The sequence below is a fragment of the Stenella coeruleoalba genome (assembly GCF_951394435.1).
Source record: "Stenella coeruleoalba genome assembly, chromosome: 12".
Classification (NCBI taxonomy): domain Eukaryota; kingdom Metazoa; phylum Chordata; class Mammalia; order Artiodactyla; family Delphinidae; genus Stenella; species Stenella coeruleoalba.
Genome location: NC_137158.1, coordinates 23,238,210 through 23,254,491, shown reverse-complemented (window position 1 = coordinate 23,254,491; position 16,282 = coordinate 23,238,210). Strand labels below are relative to the sequence as shown.

At 38.4% G+C, this 16,282-nt stretch overlaps 1 protein-coding gene across 2 annotated transcripts in view; it reads left to right on the top strand.

Annotated features, from left to right (window-relative positions):
- RNGTT (RNA guanylyltransferase and 5'-phosphatase) overlaps positions 1-16,282 on the top strand; it is a 250,474-nt gene that overhangs the window by 205,557 nt on the left and 28,635 nt on the right. Inside the window, exons 15-16 of one of the 2 annotated variants that reach the window (XM_079939771.1) lie at positions 10,318-10,441; positions 11,906-14,533. The exons of the other annotated variant lie outside the window; for it this stretch is intronic. Coding sequence (XP_079795897.1) covers positions 10,318-10,441; positions 11,906-12,066 — 285 coding nt within the window. The 3' untranslated portion in view covers positions 12,067-14,533. Of the gene's footprint in view, positions 1-10,317; positions 10,442-11,905; positions 14,534-16,282 lie in introns of those variants that run through there. 2 annotated transcript variants of the gene reach the window in all.

Genomic DNA, 16,282 nt, shown 5'->3' with positions numbered 1-16,282 from the left:
GCACTGAACCCGTGATCTACTTATAAATTCTCATCATGCTTGGTACTAAACAGTGCGATACATTGTGCCATAGAGTTTGGCAGTCTGTTTAGTGAGCTGTTAACCATTACCTCACCTTACCTGGCAGAGCTGCCTGTTCTGCCCACACAACCTTTTTCTTTTGCTTGTCATTGCCCATGGAAAGGTCTTCAGTCCAATAATGGCTTCTCATTTGGTCGAGAAATCAGACAAAAGCTTTGCAGCTGTGAAATGCAGCCCATTTTAAAATTAACCTATTGTAAATCCTTAATGATTGAGAAATTCTGCAATTTGCCGTGATGTGTGGTTCATGCACACGCAACCAGAATAGCAAACAGCAGAGATGGTGCAGGTCAACATGGTGGGCGTTTGAAAAGTAAAGGAAAAGAAACTTGATAAGACATCGTGCTTGGTTCAAACCAGCATGTTATGTTCTCCCGCCCTTCGTCTGTCACACATCACTTCGCCTCCCACCCACAGGCTCTCCCAAGTGGAATATAATCCTTGGAAATACTTACTTAAATTACAGTTTATTACACAAGAAGTAAAAGCTTCCACAAGTGTAGTTTACCTTTGCATCCTGTAATACTTTTTCAACCTAGAGCCTAAATTCTTAGGGAAAAGGAGGGCACAGGTTTTTGACTCACAAAGACCTAGAATTTGAATTTTGATACCAAAACAAATTAGCTCTGTATCCTTACGCATGTTACTTAAATCCTCTGGGCTTGAGTGTCCACATCTGGAAATCTCACTGGATTCATATACAGATTAAATCAGATTATAAAACCTAATAGGGATGCAGTATGTTTCTCTGCCTCTTACTGGCTATGAGACTCTTAATCAAATTCCTTAACTCCTCAGTGCCTTGGCTTCTCTATCTGTAAAAACGGGGATACTTCCTAGCGCCGTTGCGAGGATTAAATAAATGAATCCACATAAAGTACTTAGAACAGTGCTCAGCATCTAGGAAGTATTCAATAATTATTAACCATTCTGGCTGACAGATATTAAACAGATAATCAACAAAAAAATTATATTTACAAATAATGATAAACAAGGTAGAGGAAAAGTTGTACAACTTATACGAGCTAGAAAAATAAGCAGGGGCTATGTCATTTAGTGCTGTGTCATGAGAAGCCACTGATAAGGGGATGACATGATTTGATTTACTTTTTTTTTTAATTGACATTTTTCTTGTTTCTTTTTTGTTTTAATTCATCTTTCAAAATTTACCTACAATAAATTCACTCCTTTTGATGTACAGTTCTGTGAGTTTAGACAAATGCATACAGGTGTATAGCCACCACTAGAATCAAGCTATAGTACAGTTCCATCACTTCCCCCCAAAATCCCACATGACACCCTGGTATAAGCGATCATTTCTCCCACTCCCAAACTCTGCAACCACTGTTCTGTTGTCTGTTCCTATAATTTTGCCTTTTCCTAGGGTATCATGTACATGGAATCACATAGCCTGTGTAGCTTTTAAAATCTAGCTTCTTTAACTTAGCATACTGTATTTGAAATTCATCCATGGTATTCCATTTATCAATAGTTTATCAATAGTTCTTATTGCTGGGTAGTATTCCATTGCAAGGCTGTACCAACAGCCTTGTTTGTTTTATCTCTTTACCAGTTGAAGGGCATTTGAGTTATTTCCAATTTGGGGTGATTATGAGCGGAACTACTGCAAACATTTGTATTCAGGTTTTTATGCAAACGTATGTTTTCATTTCTCTTGGGTAAATACTTAGGAGTGGGGTCGCTGGCTCTTTTGGTAAGTGTATGTTTAACTTTGGAAGACAGTTAAGAAACTGCTAAACTGTCTTCCAAAGTGGTTATAGTATTTTGCATTCCCACCAGCAATGTGTAAGAGTTCAGTTGCTTGGCATTGTTGTCAGCATTTGATACTTATTTTAGACAAGCTAACAGGTGCATAGTAGTGTCTTACTGTGATTTCAATTTGCATTTTCCTAATGACTAATGATGTGTTGAGCATATTTTCATGTACTTATTTGCCATTCATATATCTTCTTTGGTGAAGTTTCTGTTCAGATTGTCCATTTTTAAATTGTGTTGTTTATTTTCTTATTATTGAGTTTTAAGAGTTCTTTATGTAGTCTGGATACAAGTCTTTTGTCAGAAATGTTATTTACGAATATTTTATCCTAATCTCTGTCTTGTCTTTTCATTCTTTTAACAGCATCTTTAGATGCAGAGCAGAATTTTATAGCTTTAGGTTTTTTGTTTAAGTGTACTTTCTGTTTTGAGTTAATTGTGTGTAAGATGAAAGATATGGGTTGAGGTCCATCATTTTGCATGTGAATATCCAATTGTTCCAGCACCTTCTGGTGAGAAGACTCTTCTTTCTCCATTGTATTGCCTTTGTTCCTTTGTCAAATGTCAATTGACCTTATAATTGTGGATCTCTTTCTGGGCTGTCCTGTTCCACTGATGTATGTGTCTCTCTACTCACCCGATACCATACTGTCTTGATTTCTGTAGCTTTATATACTAAGCCTTGAAATCAGTTAGTGTAAGTTCTCCAACTTTGTTCTTTTTGTTTTGGCTGTTCTAGTGTCTTGGGCGTTCCCTATGAATATTAGAATTAGGTTGTCTATATATATAAAAATTCTTTTGGGATTTTGCTTATGATTATGTTGAATCTGTATAGTTAACATCTTAGCAATATTGAATCTTCCAGTTTGTGAGCATGATATATCTTTCCATTCATTTAGGTCCTCTTTGATATCTTTCTTTCATTGGTGTTTTGTAATTGTCAGCATACAGATTCTGCGTGTTTTTTTTTTTAAATACCTATTTCATGTTTTTGAATGTTACTATAAATGATACTCCTTAAATTTTAAATTTCCAACTATTCTTTGCTAATATATAGAAATACAATTGGTTTTAGTATATTAACCTTGCAACCTTGTTAAACTTACTAGTTCTAGGAGCATCTTCATAGATTCCATTTATGTAAGTGATCGTGTCTTATGTGAATATAGTCTTTTTTCTCCCTTTCCAACCGGCGTGTATTTTATTTGTTTTTCTCTTAAGCAAAGGAATGATTTGATTGGATTTACATTTGTCAAAGACCAATCTGGCTGCACTGTAAAGAATTGATTGGGGCTTCCCTGGTGGCGCAGTGGTTGAGAGTCCGCCTGCCGATGCAGGGGACACGGGTTCGTGCCCCGGTCTGGGAAGATCCCACATGCCGCGGAGTAGCTGGGCCCGTGAGCCATGGCCGCTGAGCCTGCGCGTCCGGAGCCTGTGCTCTGCAGCGGGAGAGGCCACAACAGTGAGAGGCCCACGTACCGCAAAAAAAAAAAAAAAAAAAAAAAAAAAAAATTGATTGGATGGGGAAAATGTAGAAGAAGAAACCAGTGTGGAAGCTGTTGCAGGAATCTGACAGACAGTGAGGGCTTGGGCTGTGATGATGGTAGTAAGAAAGGAGACAAATACTCAATGTATTTTGGAGATAGAACTGGTAATGCAGTGAATAGGAGGGAAGATAAAAGGGGAAGGGAGCAGAGGACACTAAAGCTTCTGTCACGAGGAACTGGGTGAATGGAGTTAATCATTTATTGAGATAGAGAAGATGAGTGAGGAATATATATGTTAGTGATCTAAGTCAACGAATGAACTTAACTTGATAGAAATTCTCCTCTGTACCCATCATCTAGTTTTTGTACCTCAAGCAAAGTTTTTCACTGCTCTGGTTGGTTTCCACTAAGTGCTAGATATAAGCCTACATATGGGTTTAGAGACTAGGATCTGGGGAAGGGTGAATGAAAACGCTATGGGGCAGAGATTATCAAACTTTCTTGGTTCATGTTCCCTCATAGACATTTCTAATCCAAAAGAAATACCTAACAATTCCATTTATTAAGTGGATTGATCCAAACTACTTAATAAATGTTTATGTCCTAACAGCTTAGCATGTGTTATGGACTGCATAATTTCTTCTTTCTTTTTTTCTTTTCTTAGTTTAATCTGTCATTATATTAAATACTATACTCATAGAATTTTTTAAAACTCCACTTTATATTGTCACATCACACATCTTCTCAGTTCCAGGCAGGCGGGGGCATGGAACTTCTCCTACGTGAGCCACTACCCTCTGGCCCCCATAAAGCTTGTAGCAGTCTGCTATGCACACTGGCACAGTGGTCATCCTAAAACGGCCTTAGGATGGGAATTGCCTTTGTTTCTCTCCTGAGCTGGATGAACTCCCTTGATTCCACATCTTCCTCTTTGTTTTCATTGTTGCCCTCATGTTGATGAAATAAAACTTTGGTAATCTCCTAGAAAAGGAAGTATGAAATACTAAAATTTTAAGAATTTGCATGCATGAAAATGTTCTGCTGTCACTCTTGTTTCATATTTTGTCATGATATAGAATTTAAATTTGGAATTTTTTTAAAAGAAACTTGAAAATGTAATTCCATTTAAGGACCGCGTAATTTCTTAAACCTTGGAATCAGATTATACACCACCAACCTCATTTACTTTCCACATTGATTTTGGTGATACTTGGTTTTTATCGATGACAATAACCACTGAATACTCAGCTTTGCAGAGATATGTTACCCAAAGGAATCTCATGTTGAAAATGCGAACTCCTGCCAACTAATAGTTTGCTTGGTGTCCAACACGTGCCACTGTGTTTCCTGGGAAATTTAAAGTACCCCACAGTGCCTCTCTATAAGGTTGTCTCATTGCACAGTTTGGGAACTGTGGACTTAGGACCTTATTCCAAGACTTTTTGTTTTCTGTTTAAAGGTTTATCTCTTCCTGTTGTTTTTGTATCTCTACATTAAAACCCAATCTCATGTTTATCATCTTTTATGAAACATAGTTTATTTTAGGAATTTTTTATTATTAAAAATTATGAAAGTTACGCATGTATTATGTAGAAAGTTTGGACAATACAGCAGAACACAGAGAAGAAACTAAGTCATTCCTAACTCCACCATCTACCAATAACCAGTACTAACATGTTGTTGCTTTATCTGCCCAGTTATTTTATATGAAGATGTATTATATTTTGAATAATAACTATAACTAACTCCGATTTTATAAAAAGGTAATAATCTGTAGTTTAGTGGGAATTTCATACCCTGGAATTGTGACTCGTCTGTAATGACCTTTGGGATAAATAAGACCGAGTTCTAGCTGTTTTCTTTTTTTTTTTTTTTTTTTTTTGCGGTACCCGGGCCTCTCACTGTTGTGGCCTCTCCCGTCGCGGAGCACAGGCCCCGGACGTGCTGGCTCAGCGGCCATGGCTCATGGGCCTAGCTGCTCCGCGGCACGTGGGATCTTCCCGGACCGGGACACGAACCTGTGTCCCCTGCATCGGCAGGCAGACTCTCAACCATTGTACCACCAGGGAAACCCAAGCTGCTTTCTTTTTATTGGCAACTTTCATTAGTTGAACTCAGGATTGGAGGGCTTGAAGACCCCACCATTCATGAGAGAGAGGCTTCCTGCTACTGTTTCTAACCTAGCAAATGTGAAGTGTGTTATTTACACAGTAGTTCTTCATTATAAAGGTGCAAAAAACACAAATGGATTTTAGTGAAGGAACGTTGTTTGAAGTGATTAAGTCTAACATATTTTTAAAAAGGGTAGCTTGTCAAGGGTTTTATTTTCTCTAGTCGATGGATGCACTTGCTAAAAATAATATATTAAGGCCCTACTATAAGGTAGTAGTTCTAAAAGATTGTCTAATAATTCAGGTTTAAGCTATTTGTATTGTCCTGACACCACAAGGAAAACTTTTATAATTCCATTTCATTTCTGATTTATTTGTTGTTTTATTTTCTCTGCCTTCATTCATAAGTACTAGACTTTGAAGTTGCATACGTGGAAACAAGATTTTTGTTTGAGTTCATCTACTTGAAATACATTTTAAAAATTCACCTTCTGTCACACTACAGAGTTAGAGCTTGAGTAGAATTTTAAATTCAGAAAAGAAAAAATGGTCAATGTAGTTTAGTTCCAGAAAGCAGTTCACAAAAGATGCAGTGGAAACTTCTAAGTATATATATATACACACATATATTCATATTTAGAGTCTCATTGTTACTCTTTGTCTGTCTCACACTCACTCCTCTTTCCCCCTCCCTCTCTTTTTCCTCAATAATTGAAAATTCTGACCAAAACAAGTGGTGTGTGTTAGTACTTTTTTAGCATAGTCTGGACTGTCGAAGAGTAATTTTTTTCTTGTAAAATCCTGGTAGAGGACCCCATGGCTGACTCTAGAGCTGAGGCAGAGAAAAGACAAGATGAGCCTAGAGTAGTAGCTTTTATTGCCAGGGACTAAATGCTAAAAATGCATAAGTAAGTAAAAGTGGAAGCAAGTTAAAAGGACACAGGAGCCAACCTGAGAGAGTTCCCAGTGGCTGAAACTAGAACAATTTGAGCAAGAAAATAAATGACAATACTACTTTATCATAAGCCAAAGAATAAAATAAATACCCATGAGTTCTTACTGATACAAGTAAGCAAATAAATAAATGAGGGGAAAAGGCAAATCTTCCTTACAGAAGAAATCCAGATAATAAATGTAGAAGGAATGGAGAAAATAGAAAATTCCATTAGAACGCCACAGTAATAATTGCTGCAGGCAAGATTCATGGATGAATGCTAAAATTAATGAGCGAAACTTTAAGAAGAAAAGGGATGTTTGTCTAGCCTCAAAATCTCTCTCCCAGGAAATGTATTGATCTCTGTGGTGCTTTTAATAAATGTCCACAAATTCTTTGATACCCTTCCTTCCAGCAAGTGGCTTAATTCCCTTATCTCTGAGCAGGGCTAGACATAGTGCCTGGAACCAAGAGTATGGTAGCTTCACAGTAGAGAAACCTGGCAGATACCATCTTCGCCAAGTGATCAGGGTTTGTTTACACCTCCAGGAAGAAATCACGTTGATCTCATCTACCCCCAGACATTACGCAATGAGAAGGGCGCTTTACCTCTCTGGCGTTCTTTTCCAAAATTCATAACCTCAGTCTAATCATGAGAAGACATCAGGAAATCCCAATTTGAGGAACATTCTACAAAATATCTCACTAGCACTCTTCAAGAGTGTCAAGGAAGGTCTGAGTAACTGCCACAGGTTGGAATAGACTAAGCAGACATGACAACTAAGGAATGCAGTTTCCTAGATTGGATCCTGGAGCAGATAAAGACATTAGTGGAAAAACTGATGAAGTCTGAATCAAGTCTGTAGTTTAGCTGATTGTATTGTACCAATGTTAACTTCTCTCTTGGAGTTGATAAATGTAACATGATATGCGGAATATGAACATTAGAGAAAGTTGGGTAATGGGAATCCTGGAACTCTCTGTACTATCTTTACAACTTTTCTGTAGAGCTAAAATTGTTTCAAAATTAAAAGTTAAAAAACTCCCAGCTTACTGGTGTCTTTCTCAATCCAACGATATTCGTTATTTTAAAGTGTCTCTAGAGCACATTAGTTCAGAGAAATCCCCCTCCCCTTCGTACAGTCTCTCTAGAAAAGAAAGATGAGCTCTTGATAACAAAACAGCTCTCACAGAGCAGGGACAATAAATTCTAGGGGCTTGTGCTCCACCATTAGAGACAGAAGCGCATCTCTGTCTGCTCTGAGCGGCATGGTTCAGCCAGCGCTGATGGTTCGCCTTTTGTGACTTGGTAGTGTGTCCAGCATTTAGGTTCCAAAAAGTATTCCTTTAAAAAAGTGCAGAGAGGAGCAACTGTGGTTCTGCCTGCCTCTGTCTTGGGCCCTTCGTACCAAGTATTACCATTGACCTGCTAATCTAAAATCTTCAGAGGTACTAGATCTGGTTTCATCTGACTGTCTCTTAACATCGGATTATTGGTAGACTCAAATGGTATCAGAAGTGTGGTACTCAGAAAGATGGATACATGAAAAAAATTTTTTCTTCAATATAAAATACACTGTATTTTCTTTTCTTTTCCTTTTCTTCCTTTTTTTCCCCCCAAAACAGTAGAATCTCATTAATCCAATGTAATTATGGGTACAGATGTGAAATCTTGATTTGTAAATATTTTATTCTTATTACCTTCAAGCTCTCATCAACTCACAATAGGATAACAGAGCTGAGTATAAAAGGCTTAACCAGATCCTATTTTAGTAAATAATAATAGGTGATGGCTGAGGATGATTATTGTCATAGTAACAAATCAGAATTTGGATACTAAAGTTCAGCTCCTTCCCTGTATGCTAATCATTCTCTTCATCTGACCGTTAGTGAAAACTGTCTTTAGTTTGTATACATATGGAAGATATTATTTTAGATCTTAAATCTATTTTATTACCTAAATACATTTATTAAAAGTTAAACATATTTTATTACCTACCCAAATTGAGTACCTTGTACTGTGTCTATCTTGGGAAGATCACTGGTGTGATCAGTGAAGAACAATGTACTGTTCTCGAGCATGGAAATACGTTTAGGTTAGTGGTAGGTGCGTGCATTTTCTGGAAAGCCCTATTTCCCGGATTGTTAATGCGTACCCAGGTAGATACACAGATACTTAATAATACTGCCTAATCGCTGTAGTCAGATGGAGCAACACATAATTTATAGCAATTCTGAGACTAGAAACAGAAGAATGGTAAATATGTGATAAAGATGCACTACGATTGGTAATCAGTAGAAGTGCAGACTGCACATTATTGATAGCAAGCCATTCTTGTAGATGTGTGTGATACAATTTTCTTGACAGGTATTTTCAAAGTGTACCTTTCCATGTCATCTTGGTATCTTTAGTAAATTTATTTGTACACTTAAAAAAAAAAGCAATGTTTCATTTCCTAATTTTATATTCAATTAAGAATTTTAGTGGTTGTCTACTATGTGCCAGGCACTTTCATTTATTATTGCTCCAATGTCCCAGTGTATTAGAAACTCCTTTGCCCATTTTAGAAATTAGGAAATGGAGAATCTGAAAGGTTTAGAAACTTATCTGTTAGACCCTACTTATGGTATAACATAAGTGGTTACCTTACCTGAATAAGTTGCCTAACACTTGGATATAGATAATGTATCAGAAATAAAAGGAGGTAGATCCCTAGGAAGGGAGGGAGGGGAGTTGAGACTAGAATAATGAATATTTGAGAATAAATTCAGCAAGTTTGCTAAGTAAGTAGAGAGCATCACTTTCTTGGGCAGGTCTGATTCCAATACACTGAATGTATTGGTCCTGTCAGATTTGTTGAAAATGCAAATAGTCCAATCAAGTGTAACACTCATTAAGGGAAAAGGACTACAATTTGAAAGTTTTTATGGAGATATGCACTGCCTAATCTGTGAATTGAAAGCGTCTTTTAAAAATTTGCTTCCCTTCGTATTCCTAGGTGGTAGTGAATATGTGGGTAGAAAAAGGAGAGCATTTCAAATAATCCTAATGAAGTTAACTGATTGCAATCTTCCGTATTGTGAGGAAAAGTTGTTAGCTGTGAAAGACGAGGACAGAATTAAAATATTACCATGACTGGCATTTGATTTGAAACTGCGAAGATAAGCTTAGGTTCCTATTTATGAAAACCATCCTCACAGCCCGATGAAATATCTTTTCAAAGGTTCTGTAGTTGCCATGGATACTTGTTAGCGTTGATAGACTAAGTTGTAATCCATATGCAATCATCTGAGGTGAAGTAACTAAAAAACCTACCAGCTAATATCAAAGGTGGCTTCATCTCTAAATTCATACCGGTTTAGAGATGAAAAGGGTAAATAGCCTAAAGATTAGACTTTTCGTTAATTCTCACTGCTTGAAAAGCAAAATAGTTAGGATGCACATTGCCTGAATCAGATCTAATGTTTACTCTTTATGCGTAACTTTTTATCTTAACCAGTAAAGGGGATTTCTTAGATTCCGACATAGGAATTTAGATGGTGTGGTCTTTCTAAAGGTTGTTGAAACCTTCACAGATACTCAGTTTCTGAAAGCCAGAGGGACACAGACAATATCGAAGGCATTGGTCCCTATGGTAACGTATTTGCATTTGGCCCAGAAGTGGCTGGTTTCTCCTTAGCTTCTTTTAATTGCTATATATTGACAACCGTTTTCACGACTATTTATAAGGTGTCAGATTGATGAGCAAGTGTACAAGGGAGTGCGCACCACATCCTTGGGCTTGATTAGATGCTTCGGATGACAAAGAGCTCTGTGTGAAGAGGCACCGAGGTGTTTTTGGCATTTCCCTAATGCGTCTGTCACATAGTGCAGGCAAGAAGCCTGTCAGATGATTTAAATATTTTCCTCAATTCTCTTTTAAAACAGGTGACAAAAGAGCTAAAACAGTATGACAACAAAATTATAGAATGCAAATTCGAGAACAACAGCTGGGTCTTTATGAGACAGAGAACAGACAAAAGTTTCCCTAATGCCTACAACACTGCCATGGGTGAGTGTGACACCCTCCCAGTGGAGGTTACATGAACCACCCCCCCAAAAAAAAACAAAAAAACCCCACAACAACACACAAAAGCTAAAGTGTTAGAACCAAACTGTGCTGCCTTTTGTGGTTCAGCTTTGGGGGCAGAAGGCCGTGTGGACCGCGGAGGGCTCGTGGCAGGTCTGTGCCCCGTGTGGCTCCTGTCCTCCCTCACCTGTGGGCTGCTGCGGGCACCCAGGAGAGGGGTTAAAGGGCAGGAAATCGGGCTGCGGACAGGATGAATTTGTTGAATGACAGCCACAACAAAAGCCATGGTAATTGCAGATCCATTCAAAATGCTGACGCCATCGTCTGCCAGATGGCAAAAGATGGCATGAGCAGGGGAAATGTAATTTCCAGCTCCTAAGATAGTTTTACAAACAATGAAGAACAAAGTCAATGAAAACCTTAAAAAACATAAAATAAAAAAAAAGAAACGTAAAACCTGCTATGCTGTCCTTCAGGGTGTGCTCTGGGTACAATGTGAGTGCTTTGGGAATTCAGAGTAGTGAGGGTCTTTCATGGGAAACAGCACATATTAATTAGGTCTCTAAGGTGTAAACTACTACTGGCAGCAATTCTGGGTTGCTGTTTTTAGTGGAACTGAAAGAAAAAGACAGATAAAAACCAAGAATAAAGGTTAATAGGATTATGCACTTTGAGTGCTCAGTCAGTGATGATGATGATCGTATGATAAGCTTATGAGATAATATAGAAATTGCCACTTTGAGTTTTGTGGCTTAAAAGTTACTGTTGTACATTCGAAGGTTCTTGTTGGAACTAACGTCTGTGTTCAGACAGGATGCGTTAATTTGGAAAAGAGGAGTAATTAAGCCCGTGTTGTTTTCCTAAAACCAAGTGGGTAAATACAATTTTGATCACATAGGGAAAGGTGCTTTCTTTAATAGTCATTTTGTTGTAATACCTTACTTCAAGCAAGTTACTAAAATAAAGAATAATACGCTCTGCCAGCTACACTGCAGCCTCCCCGTTCGGCGGGCACGGTGGCTGGTGCCGTACACATGCCTCAGTGTGCGCTTCTCTCTGAGAGAGAGAAAGGCTGGAGGACTAGAGCGCGCACTTCCTTTAGAAACTGTGCTTAAATATGGACATAGTGTGACGCACTGGGCGAGATCAATATCCTATACAAACTGTTTGGAGGGATCAAAAACTGTAGTGAAGACAGGCTTAAACCCAAATACTTAAAGTTTGGGTCTAGAATTAATAGTAAAGAGCAGCCACCAGAAATGCACTCATTTCGCGGGTGGGGGAGGGAGGAGCACAGTTGAAGCCACAGCACGTCGCCCACGTTGGGAAGATGGAAAGTTTTAGCATGTTGGGACGGAAACGTCTCCCCGTGTCCTCATCTCCCTGGGGCGAGTCAGCCGCCTCCATGAACCCTCACACGAGACTCACGTCTCCCTTTGTCCACAGCCGTGTGCAACAGCATCTCAAACCCTGTCACCAAGGAGATGCTGTTTGAGTTCATCAACAGATGTGCGGCAGCTTCTCAAGGACAGAAGCGAAAGCATCATCATCTGGACCCGGACACGGAGTTCATGCCTCCACCACCTCCCAAAAGACGTTTGATTTAAAGACCTGCCTCTGACTTCAGGATTGAGAGGAAAGATGAGTGAGGAAAAGTGCTGTTGCCCCATTTTCTTTGCGACCAGAGAAATTCAAAACAGAGTGTGGCTTGATGTTGATATACATTTGACTTTAAAAAAAAGAAGAAGAAAGTATTGTAGCCAGCCTGTAAATACTTGATGCATTTGTTTCCTCAGTGCTGCAGTACATCATGGACTTAAACATTTTGTTTATAGCTGGTAAACTCAGCCTTACCTTGTGGAATCTGAAGACTGAAATATCCAAAGGTTTAAATGAGATCGAAATCAGTGAAAAAGAGGCCTTGTTTATATGCGGATAACTTCCACTTTAATTTATAAAGTTAGCAATCTAGAACTGTGAGCGCCTAGAACACTGTATTTTTTAGAAGTTGTATTTCAACTATGATAGATTTTCCTTTTAAAACATTTAGACAATGGCATTAAATATTCTTGCTATTATTTATCATGGATTTCCTACATTTCTGAAATTCTTGTATTCAAAACCAAATGACAAAGTTGTTAAATATTGTGCTATATTAAAGAACTTGGTCTGGCTTATATCATTTTAAGAAGTTGTTTTGGAAATGGAAAAGTAAAAAAGTAAAGCTCCAATTTTGTTAATTTCATCCTTTCTAAAGGAGGTATATTGAATCTTTTCATCGTCTCTTTCTGTTGTTTGAACTGCAGTATCAGCTATCCAATGTATCCACTCTGGCAGTGGTCCCGAGTTACTTTATAGAACTTAGAGACACACCACCCGGTCCTGTGTGTGTTGTTCTCCTGGGAGACTTTTGTTCTCTTTCTTTTTTTTGGTTTTAACACCAGGGCTACTTCTGCTGTACCTCAGTGGTAGCACATTGTAAATTATGTTAAAACACACAACTCACTGTGATGATGGGAGTGATATCAGATACAGACAGTGTTGTATTTGTTCCCTTGCACCAAACAGCAAAGGAAATGCCAGCTGACTCCTTTAATTAGAAGGTAATGTCAGTGGAAGAGAATGCTGTCACTAGAAAATGCTCTCCCACTGCTTGATAAATGCAGAGGCAAAGACTAGACATCTGTAGGAACTAAACATCAAGGAAGCCAAGACATTTATTTTCAAAGCCAGAATTCTCTCATCTTCTATTCTGGGAATGCTATTTCAGTTGTACATCTGAATTAAAAAAAACAAAAAACAAAAAACACATTTACTGATAGATAATGGATTTAAAGAGTGGCTAATTGGTCACATGCCATTGTTGGGAAACTGTGTTCTGATTGGTTTGTGAAGGAACTCTTGAAAATTAGCCTACTAGAAGCTAATGTATTTATTTTTAGAGGTACAGGTTTTAAGTATGTGTATTTAAACAAATTTTCATGATCTGAATTTTATATATGTATATGCATATATATGTGAGTATACGCAGCAGTGTATATTCTTCTGCTAATACAGTGAGAAACCCAAACAGGTCACGTAGTAGATTGAATATCTGATAGGATTTCTATATCAAATAGCACAGATGAACCAAACATGTATTTATATTCACCCGAGTTTTAATGTTTTTAAACAAAGTTTCTTCCTGCAGTGCTTTTCTATATGAAATACTAGAGTCATGCTTGGGCTTCTTCCTTTATTGTTCCCAAGTTACGTAATGTATAGTGAATTTATTCAAAATGCCATTTTAGTGTTTCTTTCCTAGAGTACTTTTGTGCGTTTGAGCACAACAGGGATTAAAACATCTGACTGCCGCACTAACTATTGAAAAGTGGAAATTGGTCAAGGTTTCATGGTATCTTGTACAAAGCAGATCTAAAAAAAACGCCTATGCAACTCCAAATAGTCCGACGCCGGCTCCACCAGGATTGGTGGCTCTTTTCACAAGGTGCATTGCTTTCTTCCAAACCCGTGTAAACGCAGAAGGCTCTTGCAGATGTAAGAGCAAGCTTTTGTCAGCAGTCTTTAATGGAGTTAAAATGTTTATGGTAATTGTAACCTTTTAAATGAGTTACGTGAAAAGAGCATCTCATTTTTAATACACCCAGATATTTTCTCCTTGCATTTGTGCATTTTCCAGGACTTTATTTTCTTAATTTATCTTTTCCTTTCAATTGTAGTGAAATATAATAAGTAGACCCCATTTAGCCCCTGAACACATTACCATCTGCAGTGTCATAAAAAGTCATCTGGGAAGTCGGGGTGGGGGGTGGTGGTGGAAGTCTGGAGTCAGGATTTGGGACGTCATGAAGGAAACACTTTCTTTCTCAGCCCACTTCCTAATAACTGTTTTCTGACACTGAAGTTTTGTAGATGAGGATAAGAAAACTTTACTTTCCTGAGCTACGACATATAACTTTGCTTTGTGTTTGGAAAAGATGTGGAAGACTCGGCTGCCTGGCTGGTTACATTTGCTTTCCATGAAATGCTCAGAAAATGTCAGGACATTCCTTCTCTTAATTGTGTGTCAGTGCAGTATTGTAATAAAACTACTGATTTAAAATAATAGAAAGTGTATCTACTTTGTTTTCCTGGTGATGCCTTTGTGTCCCTTTATATAACCAACGCACTCGTGTCCCTTTTATTGCTGGCATCAGATCCTGCTGCTGTCCACCATACCCATCAAAATCCACCTGGTTTTGTTGCGTTCTAGAGATTAGCATGAAGACTTGGAAAATCTTGTTTTCCTTCCTGAGAAACCGAGAAACTTGCAAGTTAAGAATCAAATACTTCCAGATGGAGAAAACTAATGTGGTAGAGAAAACCCCGGGGCTCAACCCAAAGACCAAGTCTAGGCTCTGCCTCTCTGCTTCTCTGTCCTCTCTAGAACTTGTTTCTCCCCGCCCCCATCTATAAGATGCCAAGATTGGATCAGATGATCAAAAAGAAGCTTTTCAGGTCTGACATGATTCTTGTGTAAAAACCAGTGCTTTGTAAACATCCTGTATTCACAATAATAGCAATATGACCATTATGGAATAGTCTCCAAGCCCAAAGATGCCCTAAAGACAACCACTCTTTGCAGGGAGGTACCGTCATCAACCTCATTTGTAGCTGAGGAAGCTCTGACCCAAGGTAACATAGCTAGTTAGTTGTGAGCTGAGACCCAAACACAGGTCTTTCTACTCCAGGTCCTAATTTACTGTGCAGTCAGTACTCCCTGAAAGGCTCTGGTACAGCCTTTGTGAGGAGGGCTGCTTCTGTGCCAGGGTCCCAAAGTATTGAAGCTGTTTCTTTGGTGCTAACAGGTAATAGGCTCCAAGCACCTCTCTCCAAAATAAGATGAAGTTGGGAGCAGGAAAGTAAACACATTTTTAGGACCTTATTTAACAATATTTAAATGTGAGTGACGCAGAGGCCGTGAAAAGAAGTTTAACAATTCTTATAAAGATGCTAAATTCCAAAGATGCAGTTAGCAAGACATCAGTGGTTAAATCACACACTGGGCCAGCATTTCCTGATTGTCACATAGTTTGCTGTCAACTCTGATGCTTTGGCAGGTTATCGTCAGCCTTGGTCAATTCCAGATGTGTCCATCCCCTCCCTGGACTCAGCTGTTAGGTGACCTCCCAAGCTTCTAAGAAGATTTCACATTTCACAAAAATCAGTGCACAGATCTGGGGTAGCCAACAGTTTTGCCATGAAAGGTCATTTACAAAAAACTGGGTTGCCATCGTTTCATAAAATAAAGGGAATCTTAATACCCGAAAAGGAAGTAAGGCATAATTTAGAAGAAAAAAACATGCATTTACACAGACCAAATTTTGTTTTATGAAAGTCTCACTACACCATCCTTTGCTTCTACATTTAACCCCAAACTGGTGAAAACTTTTTCATAGGCCAGTGTTGGGAGTCACTGCATAGGTGAAATTCCAGATCGGGGCTTGTAAGTGGGGAGAGGGCATGAAAACCCCAGGGAAGAAGCAGCCCCTGGTTCCATAGCTGAAGGTCGTTTTCATAGTAACTATCGTCCAGCTACCTCACAATGGTTGATTACATTGTGCTCTTGTGATCGAAGATATATAGGTGAACAATGAAATTATCTGAATGTTTAAAAATACACCAATAGAATGAAACCCTCACTTCTTTGAGGTACAAAAATAAGCATAACCGAATATAACACAGAAAAACAGAATTTGGCTTTGACAGCAAGTCACACCAACAAGAGTCACCAGTTTTCACAATTTCGAAGTCGGCATATGGTCTGTTTTCCCTTTATTTATT